This window comes from Leptonychotes weddellii, chromosome 12, assembly GCF_054177405.1.
Source record: "Leptonychotes weddellii isolate Sample4059 chromosome 12, ASM5417740v2, whole genome shotgun sequence".
In the NCBI taxonomy this organism is placed as follows: Eukaryota; Metazoa; Chordata; class Mammalia; order Carnivora; family Phocidae; genus Leptonychotes; species Leptonychotes weddellii.
The window spans coordinates 18,393,286-18,413,517 of NC_138380.1; the positions used below are offsets into that span (position 1 = coordinate 18,393,286).

Sequence of the window (20,232 nt, forward strand, 5' to 3'; positions counted from 1 at the left end):
TCTGGTGAGCATATCCCTCCTCCCTTGCCTGTCCAGGTCAGCCCTTCCCAAAGCTTCTGTGATGGGTCTGACGAGATGTGCTGATAGAAAGAATGGAAAGGGGGGGCGGGGTTTGCAAACCTTGAGTCCCCACCTTAAGGTAAAATGAAGTGCACGCGTGAATATGTGTGTGCATACATCTATGAGTGTGTGACTGTGTGTGTGCATACATGTGTCCTTGCCTGCATCTCACACCACAAGGGCCAGAGCTGGTGCAGGTTCGTGCTCCAGGGAGGGGAGGCCTCTCGGCATAGCACCTGCTGGGAGGTAGGGGACCCTCCAGGAGACAGGCCAGGGATGTGCTTGGGGCCCGGGCCTCCTTCCAGGGCTGTCCTGCAGATGAAGCCCCCCATCCTCTATGCCCCGGCTTCCAGCTAATCCCTCAGCCACCTTCTCAAAACTTGGGGGACACGTCATGGTGCTCCCATCCCCTCTTCCCAGAGAATTTCCAAGCACTGTGTGGTCTACCTCCTGAACACCCCTACATCTACACCCCAGTCCCCTCTGCCTTGGCCAAGGGCAGCCATCCCTACCTCCATGTCCCTCAAGAGCTCCCCCTTCTCAACCACCCCATCTCCCTGGCCTGCAGCTCACCCCCGATGCCTTAGCCTGGCTTGCCAGAGCTTTCTTAACCCACTCCTGACTTGCACATGCCTCTCCGGCCTCTCCTTTCATGGGGCCCCCTGAAGCATCACGTAAGTGGCCCCTTTGGACCAGAGCACCCGCCCCGCTTGCCCCTCAGCCCTCAGCCCCACAGCCATCCCTGCCCCACTCCCCAGACGCTGCTCACTCTCCCCTCTACCCAGCCCCAATCCTGGGCCCGTGATTTGTCACGCTCCCTCCCAGCCCTCCACCCAGGGAGCCCTTCAGGAACCAGGGCTTTGGTTTTATTAGGTGCCATGCGCTACCCGCCCAGGGCCTGGTGCGCCGTCGGTGCTGGGCAGATGGTGTTGGAATGAGTGTGTAATGGGGCTCTGAGATTTTCTGCACGGTGGCCGCAGGAGATGCCTCTTCCCATGTGTCCTGGTCCAGAGCGCGCCTTGTCTCAGGATTCTCTGGGGCCGTCGTCCCTGAGCTCAGCGTCCCCCATCATTGGTGCCTGGAGGTAGTTTCCAGTCTCTCTCTGTGCCCCAGGGGCAGGCAAAGCTGTCTGGAGGCTGGGCATTCACCTGGAGGACGCTGGCCTTGGCCTGGCTGTCTCCTCACCCCTCAGCTGTTCTAACGGGGTCACCTCATACATACATAGCAAGGTGGGGACACAAAAGGTATTTTTAGTGCTGTTTTTATAGGCAAGACAGAAGGAGCCTGTCTGGTGAAGGGTGCTGAACTTGGGATTGGGAGGCTGGGTTCTATTGATTTTCGTTACTGTCATTAAAACTAAGCATATGTTGAATATGCAACAGTACACGGAGCACAAAATGAGATACGCCCTTGCTTGGGGGGGCCTCCTGGCCTGACCGAACAGCCACACAGACCGCCAAGCGCGCCAGGCCGCTGTCCTTCAGATCTGAAGGTGACCTTCAACCAGTCCAGCCTGCTCTCGGGTTCCTCACTGCCGGGCAGGGATGAGATTGCCAGAACCAGCGATGCCGTGTTAAGGATGGACGGCTCCCGAGACAGGGAGAAGCCAGACGCTTTGGCCCTCGACCTTGTCCCTTCCTGGCCCTGGCATGACTCAGCAGAGCTCCCGGGCTCATGCTCATGGCAAGACAAGGTCACAAAGCAGAGCAAGAGCACCCCGGAGAGCTGAGCCCATGTCCACTATTTTGGTTTTCTTGAGACATGCCATGATGAGTCTGGGGAGAACAGAGCCCATGGCTGGTCTGGATGAGGGGTTTCAGGAAAGGAAGGAAAGTGTAACTCGGAAGTGGAACTGTGTTCAGGCCAACAGGTCAAACTGAGGGCCCTGGCAGAGAAGAGGGAGTTTCGGGGATGAGTCTCCATGTTAGCCCAGTCCAATTATCAGGTGCCAGGAATCCCATGCCTTCCTGCTGCACTCCGCACGCCCCCCTCCATCCTGGCTCAGCTCAGCAAGTGCCCCATAGCCTTGCTTCTTTCCTGCAGGCCCCAGGGATGGGGCTGTCAACAGCTGGCCCCCACCTCTCTGGCTTTCCATCCGTCAGGACGGAGAACGTCACTTGTTTACCTTTCTCATATTCCAGGGCAAGCCAGTGTTTCTGTGGCAATAAGGGTAATAGGCTCAAGAGCTCTTAAAGCAGGGCCAAGGGTTCTCCTTGACTCCAGCTCATTATCCTCATCTTGGTACCTGGGGGAATACTCCTAACTTTGGGGGATAATAGCTAAAAGACCATAGTTGCTACCCGCCCCCCCCCCGCCTGTTGGTACCCCACCAGAGGTCTCTTCTCATGGCCCCTGAAAAGGTGAGCACACATTGGCATCAACGCAGAGCATGTTTCCTGCCTGCCCCGGAGCACCCTGCTGCCCACTGCAGAGCTCACTGCACATCAGTCCGCACCAACAGTGCAACTCGATTTATGGAAAGGAAACTCCTGGGGCCCGAGGGACACTGCCGGCGGCCTTCTTGGGCTCCTAGAGCTGAAAGCAGGCAGCTGAGGGGAAGCAGGGACCCGCTAGGGCTCAGGGTTCCAGGCCTGCCACCTCACACCCTCCCCCACATCCCGACACGTGGCTGACACACAGACAGATGTGGCAAGTGCCACACTGCAGTGCCCCGAGCCGTGTCCATGTCCGGGGAACACCTAGAGCATGGGAGTTCCTCTGTCACTGTCTCCAGATGACCTTGTCCAGTGTCCTGCCCAGAGAGGGAGCCCAGCAAGTGCCCCGGGGAAGAGAACTCAGCTGGTTATCAGGAGGAGCAGTGGCCTGGCGGTGCGGACCTCTGCATCTGTCTTCCCAACCTGTTTCTTTCATTTCCTGGTCATGAAATTAGAAGGATGAGTGATGATAATTTAAGACAACCTTCCTTCTGGCACTGGTTGTGCCTGGTTGTGTGTCTGAGGAGTTCAGAACAACCTTTGACCTGGGTTGCTAACAGGATAGTTCACTGTTTACCTCCACCTGCAACTCTGTGCCTGCCCACTGTGAACACCAACATACAGGCAGAAAATTCTCTTATACTGCCTGGAAAATAGGCCACCATCACTCACTCACTCATTCTCCTTCCTTCCTTCCTTCCTTCCCTCCTTCACTTATTCATTATTCCTTTAATAAATACTCAGGTACTTACTATGTCCCTGGTGCTGGACCAGCCCTGCAGTAGGCATCTAGCAGCATCAAATTTTTGTACTCTCAAGGACAAGCCATCATTCCTTGACTGCCCTGGGGGAAGCATGGCCATACTCTGCCCTACTTTTTTCAGTTGCGGCCAGAGAAACAGACTGATTTTCACTTGCTTGCATAATTATCGGACATGACTCAGAACCAAGGCTGCCGAGGACAGCCACACAGGCTGCGCACTGCACAATTTCAGGGGGAGTTGTGCAACAGGGCAGCCTTACATCGGGGTCCAGAATCGGTCACCCGCTGTCACTGCTCAGTCCACCCGGCGATGTGGCTTGTTCAGGTCCCACTGAGTTGTGCTACAACTCCCAACAGCAAGCGGACCAGGGCGGCTGCTAAACCAGAAAGCTGGTCCCCAACCAGTCCTGACAAGCCCACAGCCACTTCAGTGGAGGAGACTTCCTTCTCCCTCGGGCCCAGCCCGTGGACGTAACACCCAGAGCTCTTCCCTGCTTCTCCTCCAGCCCCCGTGTGGGGAGTGCAGAGCACGGCCTGCTGTGCACCCACGCTGTCTCTGTACCGCCCCCACCACGCAGCCTCTGACTTAACGGCCCTGGTGCTTCACCGGCAAGCGGGGGAGACCCAAGAGGCTTCATCCTCTAGGGCCTGCCGTGGGACCGGGCTAAAGCGCGCCGCTGCCCTATTCCTTGGCTCCAGGCTGGCCTCCAGGAGTCGGACTTACCGCGTATCAGCTGACAGATGTGCCACGACTTTGGCCCCGCCACTCACAAAGCCCTGCATCCCTACATCCCTACAGAAAATGAAAAACAAAAGCAGAAGACCCAACAAACCCAACCCTGCCGCCTCTGTGCCCGCCCTTAGCGTCCTACCCGACCTGCCCCCGGGCCCTAAGCAGCGCGATCGACTTCAGCCGTGCCGTCCCCGGGACTGAATGACCGGCAGTCCCCACGCACCTAGTGAGGCCCCTTTGCTGCCGTGAACACGCGCGGTATCCGTGTGTTTTCGTTCCTGGGACGGCCCGGCACCGCGGGAAGCTTCGGACCGGAAAGCAGGCGAGCGCGGGAATGGAGCAGGGACTGGGGTGTTGCGAGCATGTCTGCTGCTGTTCAGGGCAAGCAGCTCCCTTCCTGGGCCTGGTCCCCGTCAGTAGCACTTGGACCTGCCACGGGCACAAGGCAGGGAGGCTTCGGGGCCCTCCGTGCTGCAGAGGTGGCCGGTGGCGGGCCCACAGCTCAGCCATCGGAACCGTACACGGCGGGGCGAGGCGAGGATGTCGGCTGACTCGGGCCAGCACCCCACTGCGCCCTGTGAATCCCGGGGCTCCCTCACAGCTCAGAAGCAGCGATGTCTGCGCCGATTGCCTAGAGGCCGGGTTCGGGGCTTTCCGGCTGCAACCCATGGGAATGCATTTGAATTTAAAAGGCTGTTTTTCTTTTCTGGTGTGCGCATGTGAACATATGTGCGTGTGTGGGTGTGCACGTGCACGTGCACTGGAGCGCGGGTGTGTGCCTGGCGCGCACCTGGGGCTCCATGTGCGTGTATCTGAAGACCGGAGTGTGCGCGTCTTCATCTCCATGTGATTTGTACCACGGGGGGTGACGGCAATGTGGTCGATGAGAAACAGTCTCCTGCGTCCCCACGTGGGGTCTAGCAGAGAGCCTGTGCATTGTGGGCATCTGGGCCCTTGAGGAGAACGTACGGCTAGAAGTACATACCTGTAGCATCAAATAATTAGGTGTTGGATAGATCAGCAAGATGCCGCTATCCACATCAGCTCCGTGGGGATGGGCTGATCCTGGGCATGAGAACGGGTTTTGCTGACCTCCGCACACATGTTCACCCAGCCTCCCTGCCAAGGGTGACCGACCTGCCGGCTTTTGGGTGCAGGACGCGCCCCTGGAATTGGACCAGGGTGCACCCAGACTGAGCCTGCAGGCTTGGTCTCATCAGCTCCACGACCTTGCAGTCAAGCCCGCGAGCCTGTGGTGGTGATGCTGCTGCTTTGGCCTGCCCTATCCATTCAGCCAGTACTCACTAAACATCTACTCACCAATGTGGCCACTCACGGGGACAGGTGGGCAGGGGAGGACAGGTGATGTTATCCCGCTTTTGTCCCATAGTTAGTTGGGATGAGGGCCAGAGCAGGAATTCAGGACCCCTCTGCACTGAGAGCCTCTCCCTGCTCCTCAGGGAGCATCTGCCTGCACCTGTCTGTCCATGGATGCACGCTCCAGATGGTACCGTGTAGCCGCCTACCCTGGGGCCCTCGGGATCCCTGCAAGAGGGGCCCAAGGGCCTCTCTGAGATGCAACTGCTCTCCCTGCAGAGTGGCGACAAGGAAGCGGGGCGAGGATGATCCTGCAGGATGAAGACATCACCACCAAAATTGAGAATGACTGGAAGAGACTGAACACCCTGGCCCATTACCAGGTGGGGTGACTGCGCAGGAGGGGTGGAGCTCACTAACCCGCAGTTCCCTCCAAGCCTCGGGCCTTGAATAACAGGCTCCCGCAGAGGCTGGACACCAAGCTGTACATCCCCCTGTCCGCCAGCACTTCTGATCCCTTAGTGACCCAGGGAAACTTGATGTCCCCCAGCCAGGAGACCTTAACCTTTTTGGAGATAGGATCCCAACATGCGTGCTTCCAGCAGGGTGTGGACAAGTCCCCAAGAAAAGGCCCTTCCTTGGATGATCCCTGGGGTGTGAGGCCGGGTGCCCTGCCAGGGAAGCATGGGGAAGGAGGGTGCTGGTGAGAAGCTCTTGCCAGAGCTGCTCCAAGAGGGAGCCTCAGCGTAGGCTACTACTCAGTGTTCAGGTCTGTCTTGTTTCGTCAAAGCCAAGCCGATAGCCTCCAAAGTCCCCCGGTCCTCTGTGATTGCCCCTGAGGTCCGAGTGAATTCTGATTGTCCTTATTCCCTGAGGTGGCAGAGTTTCTGTGCCCAGGCTCTTAGAAGCCTTTTCCCTGCAGGTGCCAGACGGTTCTGTGGTGGCTTTAGTGTCCAAGCAGGTGACAGCCTACAATGCAGTGAACAACTCCACAGTCTCCAGGACCTCAGCGAGTAAATATGGTGAGTTCTCCGAATCATCCCGGGGAGGAGAGGACGCCCGAGCTTGTCCATGGTGACGGTCACAACAGCAGCACTGCTGAAAGGCATGGGAGCCCTGGACAGGAGGCAGGCAGGCTGACCGTCGCTGCGGAGGGCCTGAGCGGGGAGGAGTCTCCGCATTCTGGAACTCGGGTGCAGGAACAGGACCTTCACCCTTGAAAATAAGAAGAAAATCTAACCTTCATGAGCACCTTACAGTCTACACGACGCTTTCACTTTTGTGATATTCATTATCGCACGTCATGTTCGTAACAATCAGTGAATTAAGTAATTATTATTTCCCCCTATTATGCAGATTAGCAAATTATAACTCAGATGCACAGAAGCTAAGAGACGTGTAAAGGTCACACTTCGGAGGCCGTTGAGGGAAGGTGCAGACCCAGGTCTCTGGCTCTGCAGTGGGTGGGGGAGAAGGTGCTGGAAGCCGGCTGGGAGCCCCCAGTGAAGCCCCATTCTGCCTCCACCTGTGAGCTCTGGGGCCAGCTGCCTGACTGCTCTAAGACCTGGTCTTCCCAGCAAAACAGGGAATGAAAAGGTTACTGATTTCACAGGCTCAGGGTAAAAATAAGTAGAAGAAAACACAGCGGAGCCTGCACACAGTAGGACCTTCATCTTTTCTGCACCACACCCATTCTGCCACACCCCACATGTCAGCAAGCAGGTGGGAAGGACTGACCCTGGCCAGATGGAGGATGCAGGGAAGCAGGTGACGGGGCGATTACTCAGCTGGTCAACAGTCACGAAGGGAGCAGGCTGCCTGCTCTTCCGTTCCTCCTTAGCTGGCCACACAGAACACATCCTGAGACGTCACCTCAGATATCTTACAAGGAACAGTTTAACAAGGGACAGGCTTCTATTTTTAGAAATCGAATAATTAAGGGCTGGAGAGATGCAAGTACAGGAGGGCGAGGAATCTCTGTGGTTGAAGCAGCCTTGCAGAGCTTCCTGGAGGTGGCGGGCAAAGCATCCCAGTTCCAAGGAATGGTTGCTAGCAAGGCACCAGCACATGGCAGGAAGGATCAGACAGCACTGGCCATGGCTGGAAGGGGGGCAGCAGGGGGGAACGTAACGGCCTCACGCGCGCGGGGTCATTGCGTTGGCAGAAAACATGATCCGGTACACGGGCAGCCCCGACAGCCTCCGCTCGCGCACACCCATGATCACCCCCGACCTGGAGAGCGGAGTCAAGATGTGGCATCTGGTCAAGAACCACGAGCACGGGGACCAGAAGGAGGGCGACCGGGGGAGCAAGATGGTGTCTGAGATCTATCTGACACGTCTCCTGGCCACGAAGGTAGGGGACTTCACACAGGGCTCAGGGCATGTGTGGGGCCTGGGAAGGAACCCCGTCACGTCACCAAAACCTCAGAGACGGCAGGTAGCTAGCGTTTGTGCCAGGACCCCTCTGCTATGCACTCGGCCCCGGGACTCGTCCCCCGCGCAGAACCGCAGAATCCCCCTCAACCCTGCAGATGACTGGAACGGCCACCAGTGCCCCAGGCAGACCCCACCCGTGCCCCCCGCTGTTGGCATGCAGGCGGAAGCTTGGTTTCCATCCTTCTCTGCGCCCGTTCCCACGTATAGGGACGCTGGTCACATCTGTTCATGCCCTTCTGCCAGAGAATGACTCCTCGTGGGTGTCATACACCTTCCCCAGGGAGGGACACGGGGGCTCCATCGGTGACCTTCCAGGCACCATTCCAGTCCCGCTTCTGGGGACACTGTGTGCCGGCCGTTAGCCTTTCAGTCGTGAGGCTGGCCTGCGCCCTGCTCTGGGCAGAGCCAAGCGAGGAAGTGTTCACTGGCCAGGGTGAAGAATGCCCCAACAGAACCAGCAGATTGCGTTTGTCTGCTCTGACCGACTGAGTTGTTCCTGAGCATTTGTGAAAGGGGCGAAAATAACACCACCAAAGGGCGTTACACCCACCCGTGTTATTGGCAGACGAAGGCTTCCTTAGGTCCAGTCATCAGCATTCTATTTTGCACCGGCAGGGGGGATTTAAAGCAGTTGGAGACAGATGAAGCCTGGGGGGGATGTGATGCGAGCACTCACCGGGTTTCACCGCGGTGGGCCAGGCTGCACGCCATCCTCCCATCCCCTCTCCTGGGCCGCCGGGCAGATCTTAAAACCCGGCCTCAGAGCTCCCTGGGCAGGGCTGTGTCTGAACAGGCGCCCCTCCGCCCGCAGGGCACCCTGCAGAAGTTTGTGGACGACCTCTTCGAGACCATCTTCAGCACGGCACACCGGGGCTCCGCCCTGCCCCTGGCCATCAAGTACATGTTCGACTTCCTGGACGAGCAGGCGGACAAGCACGGCATTCACGACCCCCACGTCCGCCACACCTGGAAGAGCAACTGGTGAGTGTGGCCGGGGCCCCCCTGCCCCCGCAGGCAGGCCCTCGGAGCAGGAGCGGGCTCCCGGCCTCCGCACCCTCTCCCATCCCCGTGCTCGCCTCCGCTCTCACTTCTCGGACGCTGAGCGTGAAGACGCCATCGGGCCGGCCCCTGGCCTCAGTGGGCGACAGACAGGCAGGGAGCTGGTGGGACAGGGAGGCCAGTGCGATGGGAGAAGATGCATGTGGGCAGCCGATCCTAGAGGGCAGCACCTAACAGTGACTCTCGAGCACAGTTTTGACCTAAGTCATCTAGGCGAACAAAAGGTATTTCTGTTCTATTCGAAAAGCAATGGTCTTCCTTCTCTTCCCCCAAACTCCTCTTCCAAACTCCCTTTGGGGAAAAGACCTTCTCAAATCTGCTTCGTCTGTCTTTGAGACCACAAGACAGCAGGATTCTGTCCTGACATTCTAGGTGTCTCCACTGTGGTCCCTCTCTCCGGTACCACATATGCCCCTTTCCCTTGGCGTGTGTATGCTCTGGGTTTCCGTCTGCAACTGCAAAGTCAGACAGCAGCATTCGGCGCTTGGTGTGGAACCTTTCACAAAGCCGTGGCTCCATATGGATGACGATACAGGGCCAAGGTGGTCTCTACTTGAGGGCTCTCCCTCGGGCAAGGCTGGCTTCTATTTAGTCCCATCCTTTCCAGACTCACCTCCCTGTAGCTTTTAAACAGCCCCGTCCCAGGTTGTTCTTCCCCAGAATATTCTTCCAAGGCAGCACAAACCTGCTGCCCAGCAGCTGCCGACTGCTGGGACGGGCACTAGGGGTGCAGCCAGCCATCCCGACAGCCAGCTGCAGCCCCAGACCCGAACACAGATGACAGAAGTCAGAAGTGGCACTAAAAGCTCATCTCATGTCGTCTGCTTTGGCTTCTCCTCTCTTTCACCTGAGGATTAGTGCTGTCTCTGCCGAAATTGGAAAAGCCGGCAGAACAGAAGTTTGGAGCATCGCACTAAAGAGTTGGGTTTACTCCCACCTTAACTTCGGGTGAGAGATGATCTTCCACTGTGGAGTTCTTGCAACCTTTTTGAAATAAGACTCTTAGAATCTGGATTCCTCATTTAGTGCGAGAGCACTGGGTGGAGCCTCTTCCCTGTGGGAGGCCTGCCAGGCCTGGTGTGTCCCCGTGCCCGCCTCTGGCTCAGATTGCACTGAGCTCTGCCCATCCTTTGAGCACGACTCTTCGGAGCTGTTCCGAGGGCCACGTCCCTGGCCTACCCAATCTGCTTCTCTCTGGCAGCAAGCCTCCCTTAATGACCACCTCATCTGAATGTCAGCAGCTTTCATGACACAAGACATGATCTGCCCGGCCTGGCTCTTGGTCCTGGCTGGGGAGAGGGGTCTTTCCAAAACACCCCTACCTGCCCTCCTAGCCCATTACAAGCAGACCCCAAGTTAGAGATGGTGTCTAAACCATTAGCTTTCAGCCCATACCTCCTGCAGGAGCAGGGCCACCTCCAAGGATGATGCCATGATGCCCTTGGCGTGGGGCCGGCCTTCCCTTCACACCAGCTCTCCCCAGTACCCTGCTGTCCTCACCAGGAACTCCAGGCCAGTACCAGAGTCAGCAGCAGGCTCCGGGTCTTGCTCCAAAGGACACACGCCCCCTGACCCTGCTCGCTGCCCAGGCAAGAAGCAGTTCGCCTGGGAATTGTGAGATCTGCGTGCTGGCTTAGAGGTCCTTGTCCCTGAGAGAAAAAAGATGACTTCTGTTTTCCTGGCCAAAGTTGTAACCCACCTTGTCCCCCCCCCCACCCCCCTTCCTCGACAATCCCCCTACCTTTTCTCTTTGAAATAAACCTCCTGCTCATTTCGCCTGAGTGGCTGCAATCAACCAGAGATTAGTGCCACCACTAATGTTAATACTATGCTAATATTTCATTAGGCAGGAGCCTCGGTGTGATGCCCTGGCGTCCCTGTTTGATTGGCCGGTCAGCACAGCTGGCTGACGCAGGGGGAGTGTTGGGAGGAACAACGACGAGGCAGAGAGGGACAGCGGCGTCCCTCTTCTGGGTGGCACCTCCAGAAACAGGAAGGTGCGGACGGGTGTGGGGGTCCTTGATCCGGAGCTCTGATCCTAGCTGTCGCGGTCTCCCGGGCACCTACGAGGACCCTGACCTTCACAGCGTGTCGCAATTTTTCTGTGCCATCCCTTTATTTCCTATTCCCTATTTCCCAGGATGCGACGAGCGCCACTGAACATGGTCAGTGCTGCCTGCCCGAGCCCCGCACCGCACTCTTTGTGGGAAGGGAACACTTGTTGATTGACTGGCAGTCTTGAATAGGGGGTCTTTCTGTATCTTAGCATTTGTCACATGAGGTACTGGCTGCTGGAAGATACGACAGAGAGGAATAGCGTGCTCGCCTTACTGAAGGAAGTAGTTCCAAGAGTTTAAGCTCCAAGAGGCAAGCCAAACACATAGGAGCACTGTAACTACTCGCAGCCGTGAGGACAGCAACCCAAACACTAAAGCTCAGGGCAAAGGGCAGGAGGTGAGCAGACAGGGGCAGAGGGAGGGAGAGAGGCCATCCCTTGCTTGGTGCCGCCCCGCTTCCTATTCTGCATCCCAGTGGGCTGGATGGAAGCCACGGGATGGGAGAGCCAGCCGAGCGTGGCCGAAGGCAGCAGGTGGGCGCTTTCTCCCGACGCCCCAGGACCCTTTCTGGCAACCCAGACAGTGACTTGCAGTTATCAGACCACACTGCACGGTTTTCCCCTCTTTGTCTTGGTCTAGCTGATTCCTCTCCCACTGCCTCCAGGCTTCCTCCAGCTAAGGAACACCTGTGCATCTTTAAAACTCAGACCATCAAGTGCCTTTCCATCTGTGCAGACTTTCTGGACGCTTCCGAGTAGACTGGACGACACCTCCCTGTGCCCCACATCAGACCCCGTATGTCCCTGGGTTCTAGCACTGACAGTTCTCAGAGCACATACTCGATGGCTTGTCTGACACCCCCCACGAACCCACCAGAATGCAGGCTTCTTGAGGGCAGAGGATGTCTCTTATTCACACCGTATCCCCAGGTGCTAGCTAGCTCCTGGTATGCAGTAGGTGCTAAGTGCAAGAAGGAGGGAGGGGAAGGAGGGAACACGAGGGAGCAGCTGAAGGCTGTGAACGTGGGTTTCTAGCATGCCAGCTCACAGAGGAGAAATCAGTTAGCTACACTTAAAGTGCTCAGCCCCAGGGCCTTCACTGTGTAGGATCAAGCTGATGCTCCCAGGCAGGCAGGCAGGCAGGCAGGATGTGCCTTCTTCCAAGTCATACAGTGGATGGCAGAGAATAAGACACAAAGCCTATATTCCAGGTTATGCTTTAAAGTTTGCCAACTGGAGATGCCTTGTATCCAGCACAGGGGGCGGACAGTGGAACAGAGTCAGAAACTCTGTCCTGGCTACCTCTGAGTCCCAAGCCCTGGGCTACCAGGGAGGGTTGTAGGCCCGCAGTGTAGGCCGGGCACCAAGCCCTCTCCAGGGCCCATCAACATTTTAGCTGTGGGTGGATTATCCAGCCTGGCTGATCCTCGGTTTCCTGGCAGGTAAGTTAGTGGCAGAGGCTTTGCTTAAGAACAGTTGGTTCCCAACCTTTTCTCTTTTTCCAGAGAACTCTCCGGGCTACGCCACAGCCTCCTGCCCTGTGTTCTCTGACCGTCTGCCTCTTCCCTCCACACAGCCTGCCCCTGCGGTTTTGGGTCAACATGATCAAGAACCCCCAGTTTGTGTTTGACATCCATAAGAACAGCATCACGGACGCCTGCCTGTCCGTGGTGGCCCAGACCTTCATGGACTCCTGCTCCACATCAGAGCACCGGCTGGGCAAGGACTCCCCCTCCAACAAGCTGCTCTACGCCAAGGACATCCCCAGCTACAAGAACTGGGTAGAAAGGTGAGTGCTGGGCCTGGGAGCCAAGGCAGGGCCCCTTGCTGCAGCAAGCCACTGGCCCTGATTAAGGGTCCCATCCCCTCCAAAATGGGCCGGTGCTTACAGACAGGTCGTTCACAAAGCCCGATCCTGTGATTGCAGTGCCCACACCCCCATGAGCCCAATGGTACTGTCAGCTGAAACAAGACCCCTGGCTGGAGGTCCCACTGGGCTCTGCTTCCCTGCACGGAGGGCCCCAGATCTTTCCATGCCTGAAATGCCTCCAGGCCCAGGAAGGAAATACAGCCCCTGCTCCAATCCCCACCAAAACAAAACAAACAAACCTTCGAGGGACTGAATAACATCTTGCACAGAAAGTCTGGCGTCCCCTGCCTATCTGCCCCTGTCCATCGGCAAGTCCCCCCACGTCCGGCGGGGATGTCGCTGTCACTCTGACACTTCCCTCTGCCCCAGTCCCTGAGCTCCCCAAGACAAGCTCTTGATGCCCTGGGTGTGCCCCGCAGTGCCTTCTCAGCCACCATAGCCCTATAGACCTAGTCCTCAGCCCCATAGACCTATAGACCTATAGACCTAGTCATTGTCTCACGCAGCGTCCCGTGACTGGAGGGCCACCCGTAAGCTGGGGAGCCCATCTTCATGCAAAGCTAACTCCTGGTGAAGAACATCAGTGGTTTGTCCGGGCCAATCAGCACCACATACCAAGCACCTGAGCTAGGCAATCAGCCAAAGCTTTATTTATTTATTCATGCCAGTAGCCCTGGGATATAAGAGGACAGGATTATAACCTCATTTTCTGCCCATGAAAGTGAAGAAATATACATTCAGAATGGCTAAGTAATCAGCCCAAGATGACTTCAGTGGCCAAGAGGAGAGTTGATCCCCAAACTCAGCTGACTCCCACATCACTTCTCTACTATTAGGGCAACCTATATGGTGCCTCTGTGTGAATTGAGGAAAGTGCCCTTTCCTACTGGAGGAAGCCCAGGCCAGGGTGCATGGTTTGTTGAGTGATGGACCGGTTGTCCAGCCAGGCACCTTTGTGCAGTGAACAACCTGCACAACTCCACATGGCAGTCCTGATTTTACCATGTAGCTTTAAAACAGGAAACCTGGATGGAAGCTCAGATTTGGTGCCTTTTTTAAGAGTAAAAGATGCCAAAAATTGTTCTTGACTGAGTAACTGGAGACAGACTCAACAGGATCATTTCACCTGTGGCAAAGAGACAGTCTGTGTGTTCATACTTGAAAATTGCCTGCCCTTGTAAAGAGGGAATAACTAAGAGGCCGTGGAGTCCTGGCCATCTCAGTAACATGGTTCTGCTCAAAGGGATTGCATTTTGTTCTTCCGCTCCCCTTTGTTCTTTGAGATCTTCCCCACCCCTCCCTGCTGATGCGTGAGGTGGGCATCGATGTCGGCCAACAGAGAGCTCTCTTGTCCTTGTACCGGATTATGTCTGAGTCACGACGAGAGGCTCTCACCTCCCTCCACGTAGATGGTGGCTCATTCTTCTGACAATAGAGCTGCCAGAAACAAGCCCTCCTGTGTGGTCTTCAGCAAAGAGAGGGAGGAAAGAGGCAGCAGCTGGGCCAGGTGATCCGGGCACTGGTGCGGCGTCGCTGAGCTGGGACCTCAGGCAGGGAGCAAGGAAGCGGGGGTGTGCGGGGCTGGGGGCACTGCCGAGACATCTGCGGAGAGGACGCTCCCCAGAACACAGTTCGCGAGGCAGGGGCGAGAGTGATGCATGCGCGGGGCTGATGGCCTTCCTGCTGCTTGGTGCTAACTGAAATCTGTGCCACGCAGCTGCCACGGGTCATGAGGAAGCCTGGTCCATTGGGTTATTTTTAGGAGTGGCTCGATGGTTTCCATTTCTTTTCCCGCCAGTTTCTTAGCAACCACGGCCACTCTCGGGAGAGTCATCTTTCGCTAGCTTGAGATCCCACCCAAACCCTTTCTCCCCTCATTCTGGGACGAGGTACAGAGGCGGAGGGATTAGGAGACGGTGTGAACAGGTCTGGAGCTCGAGTCTGGAGTGCCTCTCCACTTGGTGATGGATGGATCGATTCCACGTCACTGCCCGAGGAGCCTGGCCTCCGAGCTTGTCTGCTGGCTGGAAGGTGAAGCCTAGACGCACAGAACTCGCTCGTGGTCCGCAGGGAGCCCCGTCTCCCACCTCGGCCTACCAAGGGCACTGGCAGCCTGCAGTCTAGACGAATGACGGTAGAAGCCAACGTCTCATGGCCGGGGCTCACCCACTTGTAATGTCACTGCCTGAGCCTGCAGACAGCCCACCTAGGACTCAGGCTCAGTGACTCACTGCGGTAGACGGCACCCTACACACATCTGGGGAGGGCCGTCTGTCCCGTCACAGCTAAGAAACAGGGTTTACCCTGGCTGGTCCCCTCTGCAGAGCAGGCGGGAAGCATGTGGATTCTGGAGGCTTCACCAACTCTGTTGGTTGAACAGCCTAGATCATTCTGGCACACCTACGCTGGCTTGTAGCTCCTAGAACTTCTTCATCTACCCATCCTCCCCCAACCCCGTCCTCCCATTTCGTCCTCCCATCCCATTCCTGCCTCCAAATACCTTGCAATGCTAATAATGGTCAGTGGCCCCGCTGCAGACGCCCAGTGTCTGCTGCCTCCGTCCAAGTATTCGGGGTTTTGCTTATGGCCACATCTAGAGAAAGGGAGAAGGATCTCTTGGTTCCCAGGAGCAATCAAGCACTACACTCATAGAGCAGAACTCACTGGTGTCACCATGAAGAGTGTGACCTGAACAGTCATAGTTTCTATTTCATTAGCAAGAGCAGTAAAATGATGTTAGGTGGTGATTTCCTCTCATTTTAAATTGGAAGAGCCTCAAGGTTATTCCTGTGGCAGCATTAGCCTCTCTCACCTGCTCTCAAGTGCAGGTGCATTCCAGGTAGGAATGAGTGGAGTGGCACCACCGTTGACCTGCTCAGAACTGGACTGGGGTGCGCCACACATTTGAGTATCATCTATCACGTGTGTCACAGCATGAGAAAGGTTAAGAATTTTAAATATTTAAAAATGCCCCCTAAGGAAGCCATCCATTCAAAACATAAAATTGTGACAGCTCACCCTGGGAGCAATAGTGGAGGTGAAGTATAGACATTTTATTAACTTATTCATCAATCCATGGGTCAAACATTTATGGTCTCCATCAGGAGTGTATGGGACCCTCGGCATATATTACACTTGACCCTTCCCTCGTGGCTCTTGTTGTCAAGGAAGACACACGGAGGGGCACTCAACAAGCCCCATGAGCTGTAATGGTGCGGCTCCAGGAGTGACAGCCTGATTCCGCTGGGCCTGGAGAGGTCAGGGAATGGTTCTCAGAGGAAGAGACTTTTGTGCAGGGCCCTGCAAGCCACGTGTCTGTACATCAGAACATCAGGCTCTAAGCGTTTTTCATGTCTACGCCTTCATCCTTGAGGTGTCTGAAGGGACGACAAAACTTTGTTCTTCTAAGAGTTCAGGGCACTGGAGACCACTTTGGGGATCACTGGAGCCATGGTAATGCAGAGCTGAGACACCCGCCATCACACACTGGGCCCATCCCCCAGAAGCCCATAAATGTAGACTGCTACAGACTGGTCGACAGCAGAAATTCAGCATTCTGGGGCCCTGCCTTTACAGCAGCTCCCCAAGGACCCACACGGGTACGGGCATCCCGTCTGGTAGGAGCGAACTCGACAAAGAAGGCTAGGGAGGGCCAGTGGTGGGACCCAGCCCTCCTCAGCAGGCGTGGCCTTGGCCAGCCTGCCAGACCCTGGCCAGCTAGAGGGGGGGCACTTGGGGCACTTTCAGAGCACCAGTCCCTTCTGAAGGGGCTCACCTGCAGGCAGAAATCCCACGGGAGGAAGTTCAAGTTCAGGAACCCCGGGCTGACCTTTCCCTTCCTCACCGCACAGCCCGCTGATAAGAACACTTGTTTGAGGTTCATTAATGGGGCATAACTGCATTCTTCACAATCAATAAGCCTTCTCCGTGGCGGAGCCCAGCGCAAAGGCCGGCCCAGCGGGAGCGGAGAAGGAAGCAATTACCCACAGAGCCAGGGAACCCAGGGCAAGGTCACTATCAGGCTCAAGGGGCGCTGGCAAGCCTGGGGAGTGGTGGGGCACAGCCCTGGAGGGGAGCGAGGAGAGGTCAAGACGGGCTCAGCACGCCCCGTCGGGTGGATGGGCCAGCCAGCAGCGCGCAGGGCTGGGGTCAAGAACCAGGCAGAGTGTCCGCCAGACCCCAAGCCCCACACTCATCCAGAAAATTGAGCTGCCCGTGGCGACTCAGCTCAGCTATTCCGAACTTGCCGAAGATGAGGACGTGTGGTTGATCCATTCATGGGCTAGTGTGTGGCCACAGACGTGCACAGGTCCAATCCAGCAGCCTCGGCCAGGAGGCAACCGGGCTGCTGCCTGTGGACATGAGCTCACTGTTAGAATAAAGCAAAGCACGTCCAGGTGGGCCACCACCCGTTTCTTCAGATGGAAAGGGTGGAAGCCCTGCCCTCTCCCCACTCCACTCCCAACCCCTTCCTCCCTCTTCTTTCTCACACAGACACACTTTCTAGATATTCTCTTTGGAGAAATAGCCCGGGTGACTGGCCCACACCGAGGCAAGCCATGTTGAAGGGACAGGGGGGTGGGCACCTGCTATTTCTAGGGAGACAGTGGTCCCTAACCTGGGCTCTCGTGCACCTCAGGGACCATAAAGGCTGCGGTAGGAGCCCGGGTGCTACATGCAAAAAGCCTGACAGGCCATCCAGGTACTCGTGAGAGGCTTCACGAGCAGGTGACGGAAATGGCAGGAGTCTTTGTGTCTGATGACAGTCAGGTCCTGTCGGTGAGGACCTGGTCAGGTGACAGAGTGACCATCCACAGATGACAGAGCGTCACTGTTGGGAGGAAGCTGTGGACTCAGGCGTGTTGGCTGAGTGCCTGGTTGCTGGCTGTGGAGAAGCCAGGGAGGTCAGCGGGTCACGCTTTTCCCCAACGTGACCTGACCACCCAGCCCGACGAGCACATTCAGCTCTGGAGGCGTGGAATCCGTGAGCGGATGGTGGCACACATGTCTTTGGGAGGGGCGGGGTTGGGAGCCACCACTGAAGCCCTGGGTCTCCACTGGAAAATGGAACACTGACATTTATCGCCTTCCAGAAATAGTGCCAATGAATCGAGTCTCTCGCTGGACCGTTCACACCTGGAATGTCATTAAATCGCCCAGGCCCCTGAGGACCCTGAGGGTGCCGACGAGTGGGCTGCAGGCCGGGAAGAGAGCGGGCCCTTGGGACGGAGCGAAGGAGCCACAGTGCAACAGGACAGGGAACGGAGGGCCCTGAACGTGAGGAGGGCGGGGGGCCGGAGAAGGTTGTGAAGGATGAAGTCCAGGTGAGGCTGAGGGCAGGACGGCCTCATCTGACGCCCCAGGCTCCTCTGAGAAAGGCCATTTCATTAAGCTCTCGACCCCGGGCCCAGACCTCCTGCCAAAATGCAATCAGCTCAACAAAGCAGTTGGCGAGTGTGTCTGTGTGGGGCCGGGTTTCTGAGGTGGAGGAGGCGCCCTCCGACCGGCCCCTTCCCTTGCCAGAGTGCACAGATTTCATCCCCTTCCCTCTGCCACCCTCGGAAGGTTTCTAGAATGAACGACAGGTCTGCAGTCACAGCAAGACCGTGGCTTGGGGCAGGGCAGCCATTACAGGCCTCGGCGGCCCAGAACTGCTCTGGCAACAAATTGAACTGTCATTCCATGGCAGGCCCTTGAGCGTGATGGCTAGAGTAACACACGAGTGTCCCCTCTGTCGGCCTGTCACCCGACTCCTGGTCAGGGATGGGGGAGAGGCGGGGGACGGCACAGGACTTATGCATTCATGGTGGGTGCCCCGAGGGATGGGGGCTGGGAATGACACAGGGCCCAGGAGTGAGACTGTCCCAGAGCCTCTGAGGACGCCCCCTCCAGTCGCCTGCTCAAGCCCTGAGTTCTGGGAGCTCCCGGGGCCTGTCATTGGCACCTGCGCTTACACAGGTGAGCCAGACCCTCTCCTAAAACTTTGTGCCCTGGATGCATCACTCGCCTCAGCCTAGTCCCTGTCCCCAGCGACCGTCCCACCACCCTCCTCCGTTCCAGGTTCTCAGGCTTGCTTTCCCCAGCTCTGAAGCCCTAAGCATTCAGCGCAGGCTGAGCTGGGGTGCTCCCCAATGCCCTGATGTCTCCCTGCTTTTGTGGGTTCCTGGCCCCCTTCCACGGCCCACAGTCAGCAAGCGGCTGGGAGGCGGCGGGGCTGTCTCGGGGACACTGGGGTCCTTCCAGTCCTCATTCGGAAACTGCGCAACTCCCCTCTGGCGGAGGAGCTGGGGTTTGCTGCAGAAAATGTCAAATTGCAGAAATTAAAAATGTAAATGTTGGCATCTAATTAACCAGTTGACAGCGGTGCACCGCGGCAAGTGACAGTGACAGATTGCCTTCTGCCAGCCTCTCTCCCCAAGCTGCCCCCAGCCCCGCCCTCCTCCCGGGTCACCCCCAGAGAGGGGAGGGCATTGATGCCGAGCAACTGCTTGGAAGGGCCTCCGGGCCCTGCGGGGGGCAGCCCTTGCGTCTGTGGGAGGAGGTGTCAGAAGGACACAGAGACAGACTGGACACTCTTCGGTGGCTGGGAGCAAGCCCCAAGCAGGAGACAGCTCCCCGTTCACCCTCTGACCATGTCTGGGCCACGTCCCTTCCATCTGTGCCCCTGCATCCAGAGCTGCAGAGGGCTCTCCCGGGCCAGCCCCAGAAGCGCAGGTGGGAGAGAGCCCACCATGGTCCCCAGGGGGCTGTGCACCGGCATCCACTGGCCCCAGACATCATGCTGGGAGTTTCCATCTCTCCTCTACTCCGTGTGCACGGCTCCAGCTCCTTTCTTTCCCACTCCCTTCCCCGGCAGGTATTACGCAGACATCGGGAAGATGCCGGCCATCAGCGACCAGGACATGAACGCGTACCTGGCTGAGCAGTCCCGGATGCACATGAATGAGTTCAACGCCATGAGCGCGCTCTCGGAGATCTTCTCCTACGTGGGCAAGTACAGCGAGGAGGTGAGCCTGCTCGGCACCTGCTGGGAAGGATGGAGCGGAGACGGAAAACTCTGCCTGTAGCAGTCCCTATGCACAAGAGCACCAGGCATGAACCCCAGACAGCCCCCCACCCCTGCTGGGGAAACGCTCTGCCACCTTGGACTTGGGGGCTGTGCGGCACAGACTGGGACTGTGCCCTCTCCACTGGAGCGGCCCAGGGACACAGGGACCGGGAGTTCCCCCGTTTTACAGCTGAGGCAGTGAGGGTTCAGAGAGGTGACATGTTTTGCCCCAGATCACCTCGCTAGAAACTGGTAGGTCTGTTATTCAGTCCCACATCGCCTGAGTCTGCGTCAAATTCTAACACTTTCTCCCTCACGTCCTCACTGTCATTGTCCTCCCCCAACCATCTGATCTCAGACAGGGCTTTGGCAGACACGATCATTTGGTGCTGATGACCGGGAAAGCATGAGAATGAACTCTGGGAGGGATATTTGTCTGTTAACACACAAGTG

At 57.2% G+C, this 20,232-nt stretch overlaps 1 protein-coding gene across 1 annotated transcript in view; it reads left to right on the top strand.

Annotated features, from left to right (window-relative positions):
• PLXNA4 (plexin A4) overlaps positions 1-20,232 on the top strand; it is a 409,078-nt gene that overhangs the window by 381,353 nt on the left and 7,493 nt on the right. The window contains exons 26-31 of the mRNA XM_081800079.1: positions 5,588-5,691; positions 6,231-6,330; positions 7,473-7,663; positions 8,558-8,727; positions 12,438-12,650; positions 19,588-19,738. Of these exons, the coding sequence (XP_081656205.1) occupies positions 5,588-5,691; positions 6,231-6,330; positions 7,473-7,663; positions 8,558-8,727; positions 12,438-12,650; positions 19,588-19,738 (929 nt within the window). The remainder of the gene's footprint in view (positions 1-5,587; positions 5,692-6,230; positions 6,331-7,472; positions 7,664-8,557; positions 8,728-12,437; positions 12,651-19,587; positions 19,739-20,232) is intronic.